The following is a 19,163-nucleotide window of genomic DNA, read 5'->3' as shown; positions in this document are numbered from 1 at the left end:
CTTGGTGCCTCTTTCTTCCTCTGTTTCTGAGATACTACTCTCTCTTGCTTTTCCTTCTTCTATCTCGCTTTCCATGTTCTCTTCCTCACCCTTTCACTTCAATTCATCAGGATCCGTTTGGCAAGGTTCCATGCTTGATTTTCTTCTCTATATACTCTCTGTCTTGGCAATTGTATTCACTCCTGATGCCTAAATGAACTTTTCTATACAGATGACTTTCAAATCTTTATCTACTTGACATTTCTCCCAAAGGACATCTTTGGTGGTGTTACTCCCTGAACCTCCCTTCATTATGGAGTTTAGTAAGGAGAAAAATAGAAGACCGGTATTTATCATAAGTGATCTATTTGGCTCACATACCTCCAACTAGCAATTATGGAAAGCGGTCTTACAGCTTGCAGTATTACCTAAGATTCTCCCCTTCTTCCACAAACACAGGATTCATATTCACTGGGTCACATGGTTTAATCAGAAAGCATTTATTAAGTCCATGCTTTGTGTCATTCAAGGGAAAGGGAAGAGGGAGAAAGGGAGCAAGTATTTATATGGTGCCTACTGTGTGCTAGGCACTGAGCTAAGCAATTTACAAATATTATCTCATCTGATCAGTCACTCAACAGACATTTATTCACCACTTATAGTGTTCTAGGAACTGTGCTAAGCACTGGAGACACAAAGAAAAACAAAAACATTGTCCCTGCCCTCCAGTAGCTCACATTTGGACAGGGGAGATGACATGGAAATAGCTACATATACACAGTATAAATGGGAAATAATCCCAGAGGACAGCACTGGATGGGATGGGGGCATGTCAGGGAAAGACCTTGTGTAGAAGCTGGAATTCGAGATGAATCTTCAGGGAAACAAAGAAAGCTAAGAAGCAGAAGTGAAGAGAGAGAGAGCATTCCAGGGCTGGGGTGAGGAAAAGCAAGTAGGCTGGCGTACATGGATCCTATTCTGTGACTGTATGGAGAAGAGTAAAATAGGAGAAGTCTGGAGAGGTAGGAAGCAGTCAGCTTATGTCTCAAGAGCTTTAAGTACCAAACAACGGACTTTATATTTGATCCTGGAGAGAACAGGGGCCACTGAAGTTTGTTGAGTAGGGGTGGCTGACACATTCAGACCTACATCTTAGAAAAATCACTCTGGCAGATCAGTGAAGGATGAATGGGAGTGAGAAGAGACTGGAGATGGAGAGGCCAGTTAGAAGGTTACGATGAGGAGATGAGGCCCCGAGCCAGAGTAGTTGCTGTGTGAGTGAAAAGATGGAGAAATGTGAAGGTAGAAAGGTCACGATTATCAATGAATTGACTACATGGGGTGAGTGGGGGTGAGGAGGTGAAGATGATGCCAAGGCAGAGGGCTTGGGTGACTGGGAGGAGGGTGGGGATACCCTTGACAATAATAGGCAAGTTTGGAACTATCCTACCATGGCAGTACAAAGACAAAGACAAAGTCTCTGGCTTTGAAGAGCATATATTCTTTTGGGAAAGATGTGTACACATATAAATATGCCCAGAATAAAAGGCAGTTTGGGGAGGATCAGGAAAGGCCTCATGCAGGAACTGATTTAGAGGAATTTAGGTATTCTGAGAGATGGAGGTGAGGAGTTTGTCCAGCCATGGCAGACAACCTGTACTGTTTCAGGTTGGTACAGGCATTAGTCTGTGATGATCAGTCATCCAGAAGGTCACCTTTATTTCCACTGCTTACTGACCTACTGCAGACCCTTATTACCACCTACTTGGACAATTTTAACAACTAACAGGTCTTAACACATCTCCTTTCTCTAAGCTTTGAACTGTTCTTCACCCAATTGAATAATCTTCCTTATTTATTGATCTGATCGAATCCTTGCTCTTTTCTATTCAGAACCTTTGTAATGCCTACTAAACAAAATTTTAGCTCTCTACTCTGGAATTCAGGGCTTTCTCCTCAACATCCTACTTTGTAGCTTTCTATTTGCTCCTTGTACCAGACCTATGTGCCTCTGTTGACACTTTCCTATATCTGGATTTCTCTCAATTTTCCCCGCCCCTCCTCAACCCTGGGGAGGGGGGGAGGGCACTCTACCTATTCTAATCTTGTTGATCTTTTAAGGTCCACCTCAAATGCTGCTTTCTTCCAAACCTTTACTGACAATGATTCTCCCTCTCTTTCCAATTTGGTGTAATGATCTTTCTCCTTGGACCTGGAATTGGACCTGGCACATATTTCTTATGAACCTGTTGTTTGAGACAGGATGTGTAAAGCCTTATGAAAACCTCAAAGCACTATATAAATACTAGCCATTATTAGTCTCAATTAAACTTTACAAAAAGACCTTTAACATTTATACACATGTATGCACATCCACATCCACATATCTATAAATTATCAGTTGTTTCCTCCTCCTGTGACTCCTTTGTTGCTATGGATATATTTTCCACTTAGATGATTAAGGTTGATGTGCATATACTCATCTTCTAGTTCTGCTTTCTTCAGTTAATCACAGAATGCTAGAGCCAGAAAGGAACTTACAGGTTATTTCTAATTTTTATACAATTTCAGATAATGCTGTGGAAAAGTAAAATTTTAAAATTTGTTTTTTTGGGGTGGGAGGGGGGCGAGGCAATGAGAATTAAGTGACTTGCCCATGGTCACACAGCTAGTAAGTGTCAAGAGTCTGAGGCCAGATTTGAACTCAGGTCCTCCTGAATCCAGGGCTGGTGCTTAATCTACTGCACCACCTAGCTGCCCCCAATTTTGATAATTTCTTAAGGCACATGCCTAGTAATGGGATTGTTGGGAATGATTTTTAGAACTCTTATAGTGAATTGCCAGATTGCTCTCCAGAAAGATTCTATTTGAAATTCCGCTAGTAAGTGTTGAATTGTGTTACTTTTGTTAGTCTGGGCAATTTTATAGGTGGCAATTTTATAGCTGTTTTAATATTCATTTCTTTGATTATTAAGTCTGTTGAACATCTTTTTCTAGTAATTGGAAGATAAAGATACTCTTTTGTAAATTTGTATTTCCATTGTTTCATTTTTTTATTATTGGTATTTGTATTTGTTCCGTCCTCCATGGGACTGATCTCTGTGAGGACAGGAGCTGCAGTTTATTAATAGTTGTAGTATTTTAAGTGCTTAGTATTTAATGTCTCTTGAAGTTGAGGGAGTAGAATCTTTCCAGGGGAAAAATAAATGAGAGCACTGTAGTTAGCCATCCCACCTGTGTCGCAGGTAAGGGAACAGAAGATTCTTTTCTTAGCCCCATGGAAATGACCATGTCCTTGATTTGTTTTGAATGAGTTGGCCCTTTCAAGGGTGGTGTGCTGTGGGGGAGAGGTTCTGGAAGAAACATGGTTCTGTGGGAAGAGCTTCAGATGTAAAGATCAGAAAGCCAGGTTCTGGTCTTGGGTTTTTTTTTTTTTAAACTCTTTAGCTGTTTGATCTCAGACAAATCATTTAACTTCTCTAAACCCTAGTTTTTTCATTAATAAAATGAAATAGTTATAAAAGATAATGTCTCAGGCTTCTTCTAGCACTGATATTTGAATCTTGCTCTCCTAGGGGAAGAATAGTTCTGTCAGAGGGAAAAGGACAATAATGTTTCTTGGGAGATCTTCAGTTGAGGATCTATTAGTTTATTTGGTGTGAAGCTTTGAGGACCCTAGATTTAACTGGCAAACACTGAGTATCTACTAGGTATAAAAGACTATACTAGGTGTTGTAGGAGATTAATAATAATAGCTGATATTGATATAGTGCTTTAAAGTTTGCAATGCATTTTACGGATATTATCTCATTTGATATACAGATGAGTAAGAGAGAGCTCCTGTCCCCATGGAGCTTACAATTTTGTAGGATTGAGGCAAGTATACAACTAAGCAATATATAATAATACTAATTCTTATGAGTATTACTATAGAGTTATTTTTATTTTTATTTTTTTAGTGAGGCAGTTGGGGTTAAGTGACTTGTCCAGGGTCACACAGCTAGTAAGTGTTAAGTGTTTGAGGCAGGATTTGAACTCTGGTCCTCCTGACTCCAGGGCCGGTGTTCTATCCACTGCGCCACTTAGCTGCCCCTTACTATAGAGTTATAAAGCGCTGGGTAAGCTAAAGAGAAAGATAGGGGACAGCTAGGTGGCACGGTAGATAAAGCACCAGGCCTGGAGTCAGGAGGACCAGAGTTCAAATCCTGCCTCAAACACTTGACACTAGCTGTGTGACCCGGGGCACACTTAACTCCAATTGCTGGGGGGGGGGGGGGGAGGGATGGGGAGGGAGAAGGAAGTTCAGACTCTAGTTTGAGAGGGTGTGAAACCCCCAAACCCAAATTCTATACATGAACAAGTTCACAATTTAATTTACAATGCTATTTTTGTTCTATGCATACTGAAATATTTGTACTTTTAAATTATTTACATTCAACAATAAACAATTCAAACATTTTTAAAAAGATATCTAGTGATCTTGAAGCTACTGCCTTCTTAAACAGTTCATTTTATTTCTGTACAGCTCTCTCTCTCTCTCTCTCTCTCTCTCTGTTTTGCACTTTTTTTTTGCAGGGCATTGAGGGTTAAGTGACTTGCCCAGGTCACACAGCCAGTAAGTGTCTGAGGCAGGATTTGAACTCAGTTCCTCCTGAATCCAGGGCTGGTGCTTTATCCACTGCGCCGCCTAGCTGCCCCCAGTTGTTCTCTTATATCAAGCCTAAATCTGCCTCTGTACAATTTGTTACTTTTTCCCCATCTCCTGGGTTCAAGTAGAGCAAATCTAATCTGTGTTCTATTTACCACAAGCCATGGACTGCTTCAAATACATACTCCTCCCTAAATCATCTTCTCCTGGCTAAAACTCATTGGTTCCTTTTATTAGTTATAATATGGCATTAACTCCCATCCCCTTTCCATTCTAGATGTTGCCTACATCCCTAAAATGCAGTATCCAGAATTGAATTCCAGGGCAGAGCAAAACAAGACATTCCGAATACCACTTTTAACTTCTTATATTTTCAAGTAATTAAATTCTTCCTCTTCATTTTTTTTTAGCCCACTTAGATCTTTTGCTCATAGATGCTCAGTGTCTTTCAGACAATGTTTTTTTTTAAAGAAAGTGGAGAAAAATTGCTTTAACTAACTAGAAGAATTAAAGTGAAGTCAGCAAGCATTTATTGAGTGCCTACTCTGTTGGAAGGACTGTGATAAGTGGTAGAGATATTTTAAAAAAAAAGGCAAAAACAGTTCTTGCTTTCAGTCTAATTGGGGAGACAATATGAAACTATGTTACTGAGTTGTTTCTGTTGTGTCCAAATCTTTGTGACTGCATTTGGGGTTTTCTTGGCAAAGATACTGGAATAATTTTCCATTTTCTCCAGCTCGTTTTACAGAGGAAGAAACTGAGGCCAACAAGGTTAAGTGACTTGCCCAGGGTCATACAGCTAGTGTCTGAGACTGAATTTTAACTCATGAAGAGTCTTCCTGATTATAAGTGCAGTGCTCTATCCACCGTGCCACCTAGATGCCCCAAACAACTATGTTCAGTTGACAGGGGGAAGGCACTAGCATTATTAAAAGAGATTGGGAAAGGCTTACTGTAGAAGGTGGGATTTTAACTGGGACTTGAAGGAAGCTAGGGAATCCAGAAGGTGGAGATGAGGAGGGAACGAGTTCCAGGCATGGAAGATTGCCAGTGAAAATGTATAGCAAGGAGGCTAGTGTCCCTGCATCTCAGAATATGTGGTAGGGAGTAAGGTTTAAGAAGACTAGAAAGGCAGGAAGGGGCCAGATTATGAAGGACAAGATGGGGCCAAATGGCCAATTGTCTGGATAGGGTAGGCTACCCAGTTTTCAGGGTGAGGTAGGCCTCTGGTGTCTTCATGAATAGCTTGGTGGGAGGTAAAAAAATCATGTGGGCGCATGCTGCACACAGTGACGTGCCAAATAGAATCTAATGATATTATTGTTACCATAAAATCCATTAGTCCACCTTCAATTGATAGGCAGATTGCCCAGCTCCATACCTCCTCCCTGACTAGGCTTTATGGGCTCAGTGCTGCCCTGAGTTTGGTGACCTGGGGTTCACTGCTCATTCTTCATGGTCCAGCTTGTGCCCTTTTCCATTCAGAACTCCCTCTACTTGATCTCTCTTTCTATGGGACTGACTCTCTCTTGTATGGGAGAAACATATTTCCTAACATGTTTTTCTGGAACCAGTGAACATATGAGGGTGCATGTGGTTGCTGATGAATGAATGAAATGCATTGATTACATTTAATTTTACTCCCAGTGGAAAAACGAAATCTCTTTATTTATCTTAGTGTTTTCAGCTTGGTGGTAGTAGGCTGAAAGCCAGGGAATTCTGTCTGCTACTAGAATTAAATAAGTGACCTTGGATAAGTTACCTTACCTCTGGGCTAGTTTCTTTATCTGTAGGGTGAAAGTATTGGATTAATTTACTTTTTCGGCCCTTTGTAGCTCTCTTGGTTTATGATGGTGATTTTTCAAATTTGTGGACTATAATTATTAGCATGAATAATTTATTATGATATAGGTTTATGTGTTGTCCCCATATAGGGCATTTTGTTATTTCAAAAATTTGGTACTTCAAGTTTTTTTTATATTTTATACTTAATTTTTATTCTTAAAAATCCTTTTCATGGGGAATAAATTTAATAAACACTTATTATTATTATCAGGGCAGTGAGGGTTAAGTGACTTGCCCAGGGTCACACAGCTAGTAAGTGTCAAGTATTCTGAGGCTGGATTTGAACTCAGGTTCTCCTGAATCCAGGGCCAGTGTTTTATCCACTATGCCACCTAGCTGCCCCCCTCAACATTTATTATTTGTTAGCATTGAGGTTGTTATACTAAGAAACTGATGTAATTTAGAAATAAATTATATATCACTGTATCCTTTTTCTATTTCAGTATCAATCTTATTTTTGGAAAAATTCCTTGATAAGCATGAGTGAGTTCTGGCTTATATCAGCTCCTGGGGAGAAAACATGCCAGCAAACATGGGAGAAACTACATGCAGCAACAACCAAAAGTAACAATCTCTCTATTAATTCAAAGTTCAACATTCCTGACTTAAAGGTAAATGAATGAATGAATGAACTAAATGCATGCATTTAAAAGCTTTTATTAAAAGTTATTTTGTGCCAAGTACAAGGAATTCAAATAGAAATGACACATCTTAATTGTCAAGGAGCTAACATTCTAATGGGGTTAGGGAGAGGAGAGACAGCTGAAAGGGTCAGTTGCAGGATGGATGGAGCGCACAGGTAGTAAGGTTTAACATTCTTTAGTGTGCAGTGCCAAGTGCTTCATTTTCTGAAATACCCAGTATAGGCATTTCAGTATTTGATTTCCTCTTTATTAGCAAATCAGGAAAAGATTGGTAGTATCCATTAGAGCTTTTCAGAGAAAAAAGATAGCTGTAATTTGGGGATTGAAAGTACACACCTGAATTTAATTCTCTATTCAAACAATTCTTGAAAGACTTACTTTTTTTTGACAATATTAATATGAATTTTACTTTAAAAAAAAGTACATTTTAATGGTATTTGAGTAGACACCATTGCTGCATAACAAATAAAGCATTTTGAACCTGTTTTTCTACTTGACTTTTCATGCTCTGACTTACATTCAGTTCTGTATGTATTTGTCTGGGTGTCTTAAGTTCTCTGCTACAACTAATGTACTTGTGGACATCTGTTTATGTGTGTGTATACAGATAAAGCTCTTTTAAATCTAAATTCAACATTCTTTCCACTGTCCCATGATGTGCCTTCAAATTGCTGAGGAATACTTCTGAGTATCATAGTGCATTTAAAATAGAATTACTTGAATATGTTTTTGTTTTATGAAATAGAATGTATTGTTTACTAAAGTTGTGTTTCAGGACTTCATCTATGTAATCACACCATTAAAAGGCAAAAACTCTGCTTACATTGCAGCTAAACACAAAATTTTGTAGTAGTTTTTCAAAAGTTGCTATAATTTGAGGTTCCAAATTTTTGTATAATTTTACTAGTATCCACTCCTGAGGCTAATAAAAATACCTTGTGTTTTTCTACATTCCTCTCATGTGACAACAGTAAAGTGACTTTTCAACAACAACAAAACATATTAAATGACAAGACAGGTTTGATGAAAGTGTAGGGGGTCCTGGGATACAGATTCCCATAACAATTTTGAAGTGATGTTTGCAACTATGCTTTTTTATGAAGACATTTATGAAGAATGTAGGATGGTGTGATAGAGAATTATGACCTAAAATACAATGCACATGGGCAAGACTTTGGAATTGCACTGAATCAGGTAGTGTTCTCTCCACCCCACCCCACCCCCACCCCCAAAATCCGGGCAATGAGGGTTAAGTGACTTGCCCAAGGTCTCACAGCTAGCAAGTATCAAGTGTCTGAGGCCCTATTTGAACTCAGGCCCTCTTGAATCCAGGGCTGGTACTTTATCCACTGCTCCACCTAGCTGCCCCCCAGGTAGTTTCTTATGCTGGTTTTTAGCTATAGTGTGCTAAGAAACTACAACAGTCAACAATCATTTAGTAAGTGTTTACATGAATGAACATTCAGGCACTGTGCTAGACACTGGAGATAGAACAAAAACCTGAAAACAGTTCCTGCCCTCAAGGATCTCTTATTCTAGTGGGGGAGACAACATTTACATGGATTGGTATATACCAGATATGTGCAAAGTCAGTCAGTTAGCATTTATTAAATACTATGTGCCAGGTGCTATGCTAAGCTCTGGGGATGAAGAGAAAGGAAAAAGACAGTCCTTGTTCTCAGGGAGCTCACAGTCTAATGAAGAAGGAAACATGCAAATGACTATGTACCAACAAGATACATACAGGATAAATCAGGTAATCAGAAGAAGGCAGTCACTGACCTAAGAGAGTGGGCACTAGCATTAAGGGAGATTGAGAAAGCTTTCTTGTACAAGGTAGGGTTTTAGCTGGCACTTGAAGGAAACCAGGAAGCAGAGGTGAGAAGGGCAAGCCACTCGTGGGGAATAGCCAGTGAAGTACAAAAAGCTGGAAGGTGGAGTGTCTTTTTTTTTTTTTTTTTTAGTGAGGCATTTGGGGTTAAGTGACTTGCCCAGGGTCACACAGCTAGTAAGTGTTAAGTGTCTGAGGCCAGATTTGAACTCAGGTACTCCTGACTCCAGGGCCGGTGCTCTATCCACTGCGCCACCTAGCTGCCCCCAAGGTGGAGTGTCTTGTTGGAGCAAGAGCAGAGAGGCCAGTGTTGTTACAGGGTATCCCCATTGCTTAGCACAGTTCTGGCTGCATAGGAAGTGCTTCATAAATACTGATTGATTGATTAATTAGTAGAAATAGAATGAGACTCAAGATACTGCTTTTTATCTTTTAGGTTGGCACACTGGATGTTTTAGTTGGATTATCAGATGAATTGGCCAAACTGGATGCATTTGTGGAGGGGTAACACGTTTATTAATCTGCATATTATGGAATGATATAAACCTTTGTAATAATTGTTCACAACCTTTAGTCATTTAACAGTAGATAATGCTCATCTAGGTCATTTTGGAAAATGACTTTTTTTTAATGCACAAATTAAAATGAAAGGCTTCCAGCAAAGACCATTTTAGGGAAGCTTTAGCTCACATTTAATTCTTTTAATTCTGAACTTCAGAATTATACTGTAACTTTAGGTTAGGTGAACTGAGAATTACATAGTAGTCTCTATTAACCTCACACACTTATCCTTTTATGAATTAGCAGAACCATTGTCTAGAACTGCTCTGATTTCTTGGTCTTCCCTTGGGACCCATTGTCTTTCAGGATTGCCTATGATTGCAAGGTACTGGGGGTTTTAGTTTAATCGACAACATGTAAAAATTCAGAATAAGAATATTATGTACTGGTCCTGAACATAGTTGTAGCCGCCACCCAATTTTTTTTCCTAAGAAAAAGGCTATTCCTATTCATTCTTTTAACTTTCTGTGGTTATCCCTCTTTGGATGAGCAGAGCTAATGGAACTATCTATTCCCAACTGCCATTACTTCCTTGTCTACAGAAAATCTTCACTTGTGGCACTAGTCTTCAAAAGATTTTATAAGTCTGCTTAGCAACTAAGGCTATTAATGATAAAGAAACAGTTCAGTAGATCTGATTTTTAAAATGCACTGGTTTTTCCACTGTCTGCCTTTCAGTTCTGTCTCTAACACTTAATAGCTCCATAATCTGAGGGATCCTAACTCCTTTACCAAATTTTTAGCTCCACTCGAGTAAGTACCACGCCTCACATAACTTTGTATGCCACAGTACTGAAAAAAGTTTCTTATACCTGAATTTAATTCAGCTCAGTTCAACTAATATTTATTAAGTAATCAATAAAGCATTTTAAAATTAATGCATCATTTAATAACTCTTCTTCATCTTTCACTTTAAAAATTTTCATTTTATTTTTAATTTATGGAATAAAACAAGCATTTCCATTATACAGTATAATAAAAAAAGATCTGCACATGAAATTGCAAATTTATTTTGTACAACTTACTATTCCTTTTAAATATATAATAAAGTTCCTTCACTTTTAATCTGTTATATCTTGCTGAAGCAATTTCCAGTGTGTGTCTGGAGTCCATTCCTCCATCTTAGTTCTTAGGATTAAGTACTTTATTTGGTCTTGTGATTATCTAATATGTGGAATGTTTTAGTCTGTTTCATGGAGTTACAGAATGTTAGAGTGGGAAGGGATTTTAGAGTTCACCAAATCCAACCCCTTTATTTACAAATGAGGAAATTGTAAATTCTTTTCAACTTTGCTTTGCTATTCTTGGTGACCATTGGTCTCAGTAGCCTTTGATGGAGTTTGCCACCCAAAGAGCTTAGGTCATTGATTGAAGACAGAACCAGAACTGGAAGTGTCTCCTGCCCAACAGTTCAGTGTTCTTTCTTTCTACTAAAGATACTTCTATTATCCTTCCACCTTCTTTACTTTTCAACTAATATGAGACACCATTGCTAATGTCCCTTTATTGTTCATCTTTATGTATTCTTAAAACTTTAGTTGATGATTGTATCAGATCCAGAAATTTACTTTTAAGAAAAATCAAAGCAAAAATCACATGGTTCATCTTACCCTTGAAATAGAGTTTGTAGAAGGTAAGAGCTAGATTTATATATCATATTGTCCACTGTGGGTGCTGCCATATTAAAAGAAGACACATTCATTTAGGATTATATGTTTTCATTATACCAGTTTATAGTTTTATGTCTTATTTATTTGTACTATTTTTATTTCTCTAAAATAATTACTGGTTTGTTTTTTCCTCACCAAGAGTTGTTAAGAAAGTGGCCCAATATATGTCTGATGTACTAGAAGATAGTAGAGATAAAGTTCAAGAAAACCTATTGGCCAATGGAGGTAAGCCAACTATTTTACAGTCTCACTACTTCATAAATGAGATACTGAGTCATTGCACTTAAAAAGCAGATGACAAATTTAGCATGTAACAATAAGTACATACACCCTTGTAGTAGAGCAGAGCTGATTGTTAAAAGAATTTGGGTGAATGGGCTGAATTTTGCCCTTTGAAATAGAACTACTTAAAATGGATATTACAGAAAATGTCCCCAATAAATGCTTTTATACCTTTGCTCTTTCCACAATTCTGTTTACTTATTGCCTATCTAAAAGTAAAACTCAAGTCGTATTTGAAAGAGCAAAATGATATGCCTCTGCATGTTCCTAATTCAACACTCAGTACTTAGGATAACATTTTCATTCAAGATATACAATACTACCTGTGTCTAAAAGTGTAGAAACCTTTCTTAGCCTTATGGGACCCTGCATGTCACACTTTGGTCAACACCAAGGGTAAACCAACTACATATAGCAGGTGGGCCAAATCTTCCCCATGTGATGTTTAAAATCTAAATGTGTTGTCTAAAAAAATCTAATGTGTGGTTACCTTAAATTAGAAACTTTAGCACCAGTCTTTGGGCATTAAGCATTTATTAAAGCATACTAGGTATTAGAAAAAAAGAACACGTGGAGTTAAGAAAAGGCCTATCTAGCCTAGAGTTCCAGCCTGGTCTGGTTCTTCCTCAAGTCCTTAGACACGAGCCTGCTTCAACCATGAAACTCCTCTCAAACTGAGTGTGGAAACTTTTTATAGGTCTGGGGCAGAGGCCGTCCTTACACACTGCTTGGTAGGTGTCATCCAAATCCATTGGTTCACTGGAGTGAAGGTGGTCTCTAGTTGAGTTCAAAGTCCTTAGCTTCTGAGAACAATATCTCCTTAAGGGCCAGCTAGGTGTGGTTACAATCTAATTAACTTGAAGTAGGCTAATCAGCAAAGTCAATCACTCTCACTTAATTCAATCAGTTTAGATGAGTCTCCAGTGAGCCTTTGGGTATCTACCAAATCCCATTATTTTCTCACATCCATTGTATTTAAAAATATTAAAATCTTTCTTGGCTAGCAGTAAGGCATATTTGGCCAGTGACCTGGAGTTTGCTGACCTTTATGCTAGGTTATGGAGATACAAAAATAAAATAGATACTACCCTCATGGAATTTGGAGTGTAATAGGTGTTCTTCTATATTAATATAAGCAATTGTGTTTAAAATCTGATGTTTTCTAACTTTCTTCTCCACCAGTATAGATATTAATTTATCCTCTGCTATAACAGATATCTTGGCTAAAATGTTGGTTATTCCTAGAGATATATGGATTTGTTAATAGAGAGGAAAGGAATAAATTGGAAGAGGTGTGTAGAACAGGGTGGGTAACTTTGGAATTTTATGGGAAGAAGAGCGTAGACTGTCTACAGCTATTGTGCTTGGTTAAGGTAATTTGGTAAAGAGGGGCCATGAGTTAGCTAGAGCCTACTTTTTTGAGATTATACTTTATGATGAATTTCTTATCTATGATTCTTTTTCATCTGTCTAGGGCTTAATATAACAAAAGACATAATCAGATTAAAATAGGTCTTTTGGGGTTATTAATAATCAATAGGGTAGTAATTAATGGGGCCTTAGGTAAAATGGAGAGGCCATGTAAATAGTTTGTTATGACATCGGAATCCTGATTCCTTCACGGTTTTTAAAGTATAGCCCTCAAAGTCATATAATAATCTATATCAATGAGATAGGTGGTTTCTCTTAACTTTCTCAAGGCCCCTTTTCTCATTAAGATAATGAATATTAAGCTTCTTAAAATCTCATTGATGAATCTTTGGTAACAAAATTTAACTTATTCCTACATTTCAGTTGACTTGGTTACATATATAACAAGGTTCCAATGGGATATGGCCAAGTATCCAATCAAGCAGTCCCTGAAAAATATTTCTGAAATAATTGCCAAGGTAAGATTAGAGTAGACTTTAAACATTTTGTTTATTACATAGATGACTGTGATGCCTTTTTTGCCAAACTAATTTGCTTATGTACTGATAAAAATGCTAAATAAAATTATTACTAAAGACCAGTTATGTTCTTATTTCATCACATGAAAGTACATAAAAATATACTTTTCCTGAGTGTATTCAGGCAACATGGCTCAATAAATGTAATTTTTACTTCTATTGTAAATTCCCAGTTAAATTCTAAGAGAAAAATCTTTAAAATACATGAATAACTATTACTGAAATTGTCTTGAGAATAAATGGTTTCCCAAAGGTTTCCCCAGAAATTTTAATGAGTAAGGTTATTGAGAAGCCATTCATTGTTTGCCAAGTTGTAATGACCTGAACAGTTTGACTTTTGTTAGGATCTAAATTACCTTGACTCATTGCCCTTGCTCCTGTTAAATTCTCTTGTTGGGATGCTGTTCAATTAAATATAAATGAAATCAGGAATCAAGAAGAATTTAACTCAAGTCCCATTAGTGTTTCAGTACAAATGAACAGTTTGATGTTTCCTCTAAAATAGGTCCCTTACATGTTAATAATAGTAGGTAGCATTTCTTTAGTGCCTTAAAGGTTTGTAAAGGGCTTCATGTTATCTCATTCCATCCTCATAACAACCTTGTGAAGTAGGTGCTATTATTATCCCCCCATGGGGAAGTCGAGACTGGGAGAGGTTAAGTGAGTTGCCTGGAAACACACAGTTTCTGAGGCAGATAACGGACTCAGGTCTTCCTAACTCCAAGTTTGGCACACTGTGCCATGTAGCTCCTATTTTGTTTGGTATATAATGAGCATTTTCCCAGTGCTGGTTGAAAAGGAAAGATGGAGTAAAGCTATTTCATTGTCAGAGAAATCACAAGAATTATTTAATTCAGAGAGCTGTAAAAAAACTAGTGAAGGAAAATTTGTAAAATTTCAAATGAAAAAGTTTAATAAATACCTGAAAAGTAGAATTTATTAAATTTGGTGTTTTGATTATTTGCTTTTAAAGAGCATCTGTTCCAACCTCTTAATTTATGGAGGAGGAAACAGACTCATAGTGTCATAAAGTTATTGGAGGCAGGGCCAGGACTAAAGTAGAGGTTTTGGTTCTTAAACCCATTTTCTTTACACTAGACCACACTGTGTTTGAAGAGGTACTTTATTTACACATGAAGATAGATACTGTTCTCTATAGTCAGCTCTGTTATTTCTATGCAAATTATCCACTTTGTGAACTATTCATGGCAAATTTGTTCCTTCCAAGCTGGCTTCTTCTTGTCATGCTTCTGTTTTGTGTTCCTTTTAACATCCCTGACCCTTGGTTGATATATAACCAGGGTATGAAACAGATTTTATTATCAGCTTGAGAGACACATAATCCAGGAGGTAAATATGCCAGAGAAAAAGCTATAGCATAAATTTGAAAGCCAAATACAAAATGGGGGGCAAAAAGGGGGGGGAATTTTATATGGGGCAGTTGTCTCTGTGGTTACCATAATATAGTATTTACTTATGATGGGAAAATTTCTATAATTGAATAAAAAAACAAGAAATAATAACAAAGGGCATAGTGCTTCATGAATCAAATTTTGGTAGACTTGAATCAATTTTAGGGATTAGGATCAGTTGGTTTATCTTACTCAATGCCCTTGAGGCATTAGATCCATTTGCAAACTTGTAATTGTAAACAGTTGAACCTTAGTACTACATAGTGGGTAAAAAATTTACAGATTGATAGGAGAAAGCTGTGTTTGTTTTCAAATCCTCATTGGGGCCATCCTAACATTTAGCCAAGTGGTTGTATTGTTTTTTGTTTTTACTTCAAGAATATTGACTTAGATTAAATTAAAAGTGATGGATCTTTTATAAAATTTGAGAAAATCCATCTTTCTTTTTTTTTTTTTGGCGGGGCAATGAGGGTTAAGTGACTTGCCCAGGGTCACATGGCTAGTAAGTGCCAAGTGTCTGAGGTCATATTTGAACTCAGGTCCTCCTGAATCCGGGGCCCATACTTTATCCACTATGCCACCTAGCTGCCCCAATGAAATCCATCTTGAAAAAAACCTGCTTCATAGCATATAAATGATTCAGAGTTCAGGTCATTTAAAACCATTTTAATATAATGTGTAAGTATTTTGCTTAATGATTACATAAAGAAGTTGTTAAATTTGACCTGTTTTTTAGCTTGTGAAAACATCCAGGATAAGGAATATTTGCAGAAAATTTCATACTCATTATCATAGTGGATTCTAAATTTGTCAGTAATAGCTACAAAGTAGAGTAATTAAGACTTTCTGTAAATTAAGGTAGAAAAATTGCCCTGGAGAATAATTGTAATTATGACCATAGTGCATAACAACATCTGGTTAACTGCTGGACAGATAGTATTGAATCCTCCATTCTCTTTCATTGAAGGTAGTAGAAGCAAATGCTCTCTTTGGTGGTTTGAAGCAGTGGCAGGAACTTTCTTTTCTGTGTTAAACAGCCAGGACGTTTAGGTATATTAGAGGCTGGCAATTACTGACATCAAAGGAAAAGGAGAAAGGTAGCCCAGACTTAACTTATTGTTAATAACTTGTCACAGTTGGCAGACTTGTGTCTGCTTAGGATAGAATGATGGAGTTTAAGAGAACATTGAGGCTGCCTGCCTCATTTTACACATGAGAAAACTGAATCACTTAGATGTGTAGTTTTAGAATGTACCTGTTACTGACTAGTTTTGAAAATGCAGTCCCATTGTATGATTTTTTTCCCCCTTCTATCTGGCTAAGTGACTAAAGTACATTAGTCCTTTTGCTAAAATTGTAATAGTGAAATGATGTCATGTGATCAGTGAGTCAGACCTTGGTGGTCAGATGAATTGTCTGCTTATGTTGCTTTTCCCCTCACGATTTTGGATTCAGTCTGGGACAAACTTATCATTTTTGTGACATTTGCAAATGGCACTTAACCATACTTTCTCAATTTCATTGAGGCCGTGTTCTAAGATAACTTGATGCAATAATAGTGTAGGTTATGACAGAATTTTTCTAAATGATTTATTTTGGAAACATTATTTAGCCTTTTAGTAACTTTCAGTTAATAACATGCTTTTAAAATATTGTATGAAATGTCTGTTTTATTTTTGGAATAAGAATTTCACTGTGTTTCTGGTTAACAGAAAACCAAGTGTCTGACTCCAAATTCTGTAACTGTACTTAGGTGTAAAAATAAGACATTTGCTGATAAAATTTCAACTTTTTTTCCTATTTGATTTTTAAAGGGAGTAAATCAAATTGACAATGACTTGAAAGCCCGAGCATCTGCATATAATAATCTGAAAGGCAGTCTTCAGAATTTGGAAAGAAAGAATGCGTAAGCCTACCTATTCTTTTATTTGAATGTAAACAGTTGATGGAGTATTATAGAGAGTATTGAAATTATACCGTCACTCTCCAGTAAGATCATTTTTCCTATTTCCTCTAGCAGAATGATGTTATTTTGACTAATGTAAAAGACTTAAGATAATTTTTATAGAATCAGAAAAGCTAAAAGAAAAGCTAAAAGATGAAGGTAAGGTTTATGGTGCTTGTTTAATAAATAATATCTTTAAAGTCAGGGGTGAAAAAGATTTTATAGAAATTGTGAAATTGTTGCTGAAAAACTTAATGTCTCTATTGAATTTTAATAAATAAATGTGTAAGGAGTATTGGCCAGTTAAATGACTTGTAGTATAATTTACTCTAAAGTGAGAAACTGCTGGATGCAGTAGTTCAGCATGACCTGCTGATCACAATCAGTTCAGGCATTTTGAACTTTTATGGGTTAAGCTGATTCAGTCTCTACATTAAGGTCAACACTGGCATTGTGAATCACCAGGAAAAGGGAGCCACTGGGTTGCCTTTTTTGTTGTTGTTGTTCAATCATTTCAGTCAAGTCTGACTCTTTGTGATCCCCTTTTGGGATTTTCTTGGCAAAGATACTGGAGTGGTTTTCCATTTCCTTCTCCAGCTCATTTGACAGATAAGGAAACAGAGGCAACAGTGTTTAGTAACTTGCCCAGGGTCAAACAATTAATGAATTTCTGAGGCCAGATTAGAACTCAGGAAGATGACTCTTCTTAATTTCAAACCCAGTGCTCTATCCACTTTGCCACCTAGCTGCTCACCAGGTTGTCTAAGAAAGAACAAAATTGGTCCAGGTAAGAAATGGAATACAACAAATCTCCATGCTGATGTGAGAGAGATCAGGTTTCTAGTAGCCCATGTACTCCCAGGCTGGGCAAGATAGAAAGACCCAGTCTTTAAAAAACATTAACAAAAAAATAAAATGAAAAATTCTTATGTAAAACACATAACCAATAAACCAATTTATTACTTTTATGAATGAAGATTTTTGCAGTGAAGTAAATCTGTGTAAATTTCGTTTATTTGTGTATACTGTGTGATTGTTATCTTAGGGATTTGGTAGACCCTGAGTTATATGAAAAGGTATAGCAGATAAGATAGATGGTTAATATTTTTGGTAGGGAAAGATCATGGAATCTTCACTAGTGAAAAGCCATGACTGAAATACTTAAAGATGTGAATTCAAGAATTATTTGAAACAGGAGGTGATTGTTTATTGGATTAATTGACTAAGATGCAGTAGTATGGCGTATGTAGGTACACTTTAGAACAGTGATTCCTAACGTTGGGTTTGTAAACTTGTTTTTAAAATATACTGCTGGCTCAGCTGGTTGGCACAGTGGATGAAGCGCTGGCCCTGGATTCAGGAGGACCTGAGTTCAAATCTGGCCTCAAACACTTGACACATACTAGCTGTATGACCTTGGGCAAGTCACTTAACCCTCATTGTCCCACCCCCCAAAAAATATACTGCAATATAACTATATTTAATTACAATTGGTTTCCTTTGTAATCCTATGCATTTTATTTTATGCATTTAGAAACCTTATTCTGAGAAGTCCATAGGCTTTACTAGACTGCCAAAAGGTCCACGACCAAAAAAAGTTTAAGAACCCTTGCTTTGGGGAGGATGTTGTAAATGTTTGTTTTGATGTTTATTACATAAATTTGCTGGAATAAAGTATTAAAAAAACAATTTAAAGTTACTGATGTCTAATTTGGACACCTATCAAGAGAATGCCTTGTACAAATGAAGAGTAAAGGGTAAAATAATGAAAAACAAAATGGAGTGGAATGCTGAGATAACAAATTAGTTTTGGTCACAATTGTAGTAATTATCAGGCTATATTTTCACTCCATTAAAATAGTAACCATGGCTTCCATAAAATGTTATTCACAGTATCAATAACTGATAGAAACAATCTTATTTCCTTAGTTTTGTTAGTTTTATATGTACATATTTCCAAATTTAATGGGTAATTTACTCTTCCTCCCTCCTCCCTTTTCTCTTTTACAGGGGAAGTTTGTTAACTAGAAGCCTAGCGGAAATCGTAAAGAAAGATGACTTTGTTCTTGATTCAGAGTATCTCATCACATTATTGGTGGTAGTTCCAAAGTATGTATTCATGAACCCAAAGATTTTAACTCTTAAAATGCAAGGAAAATATTCCATTCCCCCCCCCTTTATTTCAGTTTGAAACTGTTGGCTTGCTGAGTTCATAAAACTTAAAATAAAAATTTTTGACTTTGATTCTTTCATATTGCTCACCACAATAAAATCAGTCATAAATTGAAATAGTCCATATACGTAATTTTAAATGTATATTTTTAGAAGTACTGAAGAATCTGTTTAGATTTCTAAATCCTCTTCACATTTTCAAGGAAATTAATTTTATTGTTTTCT

General features: G+C 36.7%; 1 protein-coding gene across 1 annotated transcript in view; it reads left to right on the top strand.

The window, feature by feature from the left end:
• The window catches only part of ATP6V1C1 (ATPase H+ transporting V1 subunit C1), a 58,569-nt gene that overhangs the window by 15,599 nt on the left and 23,807 nt on the right, over positions 1 to 19,163 (top strand). The window contains exons 2-7 of the mRNA XM_043976975.1: positions 6,916 to 7,083; positions 9,384 to 9,451; positions 11,318 to 11,403; positions 13,255 to 13,349; positions 16,636 to 16,727; positions 18,777 to 18,875. Of these exons, the coding sequence (XP_043832910.1) occupies positions 6,952 to 7,083; positions 9,384 to 9,451; positions 11,318 to 11,403; positions 13,255 to 13,349; positions 16,636 to 16,727; positions 18,777 to 18,875 (572 nt within the window). The 5' untranslated portion in view covers positions 6,916 to 6,951. The remainder of the gene's footprint in view (positions 1 to 6,915; positions 7,084 to 9,383; positions 9,452 to 11,317; positions 11,404 to 13,254; positions 13,350 to 16,635; positions 16,728 to 18,776; positions 18,876 to 19,163) is intronic.

This window comes from Dromiciops gliroides, chromosome 1, assembly GCF_019393635.1.
Source record: "Dromiciops gliroides isolate mDroGli1 chromosome 1, mDroGli1.pri, whole genome shotgun sequence".
Taxonomy (NCBI): domain Eukaryota; kingdom Metazoa; phylum Chordata; class Mammalia; order Microbiotheria; family Microbiotheriidae; genus Dromiciops; species Dromiciops gliroides.
This window is presented reverse-complemented; position numbering and strand designations above follow the sequence as displayed.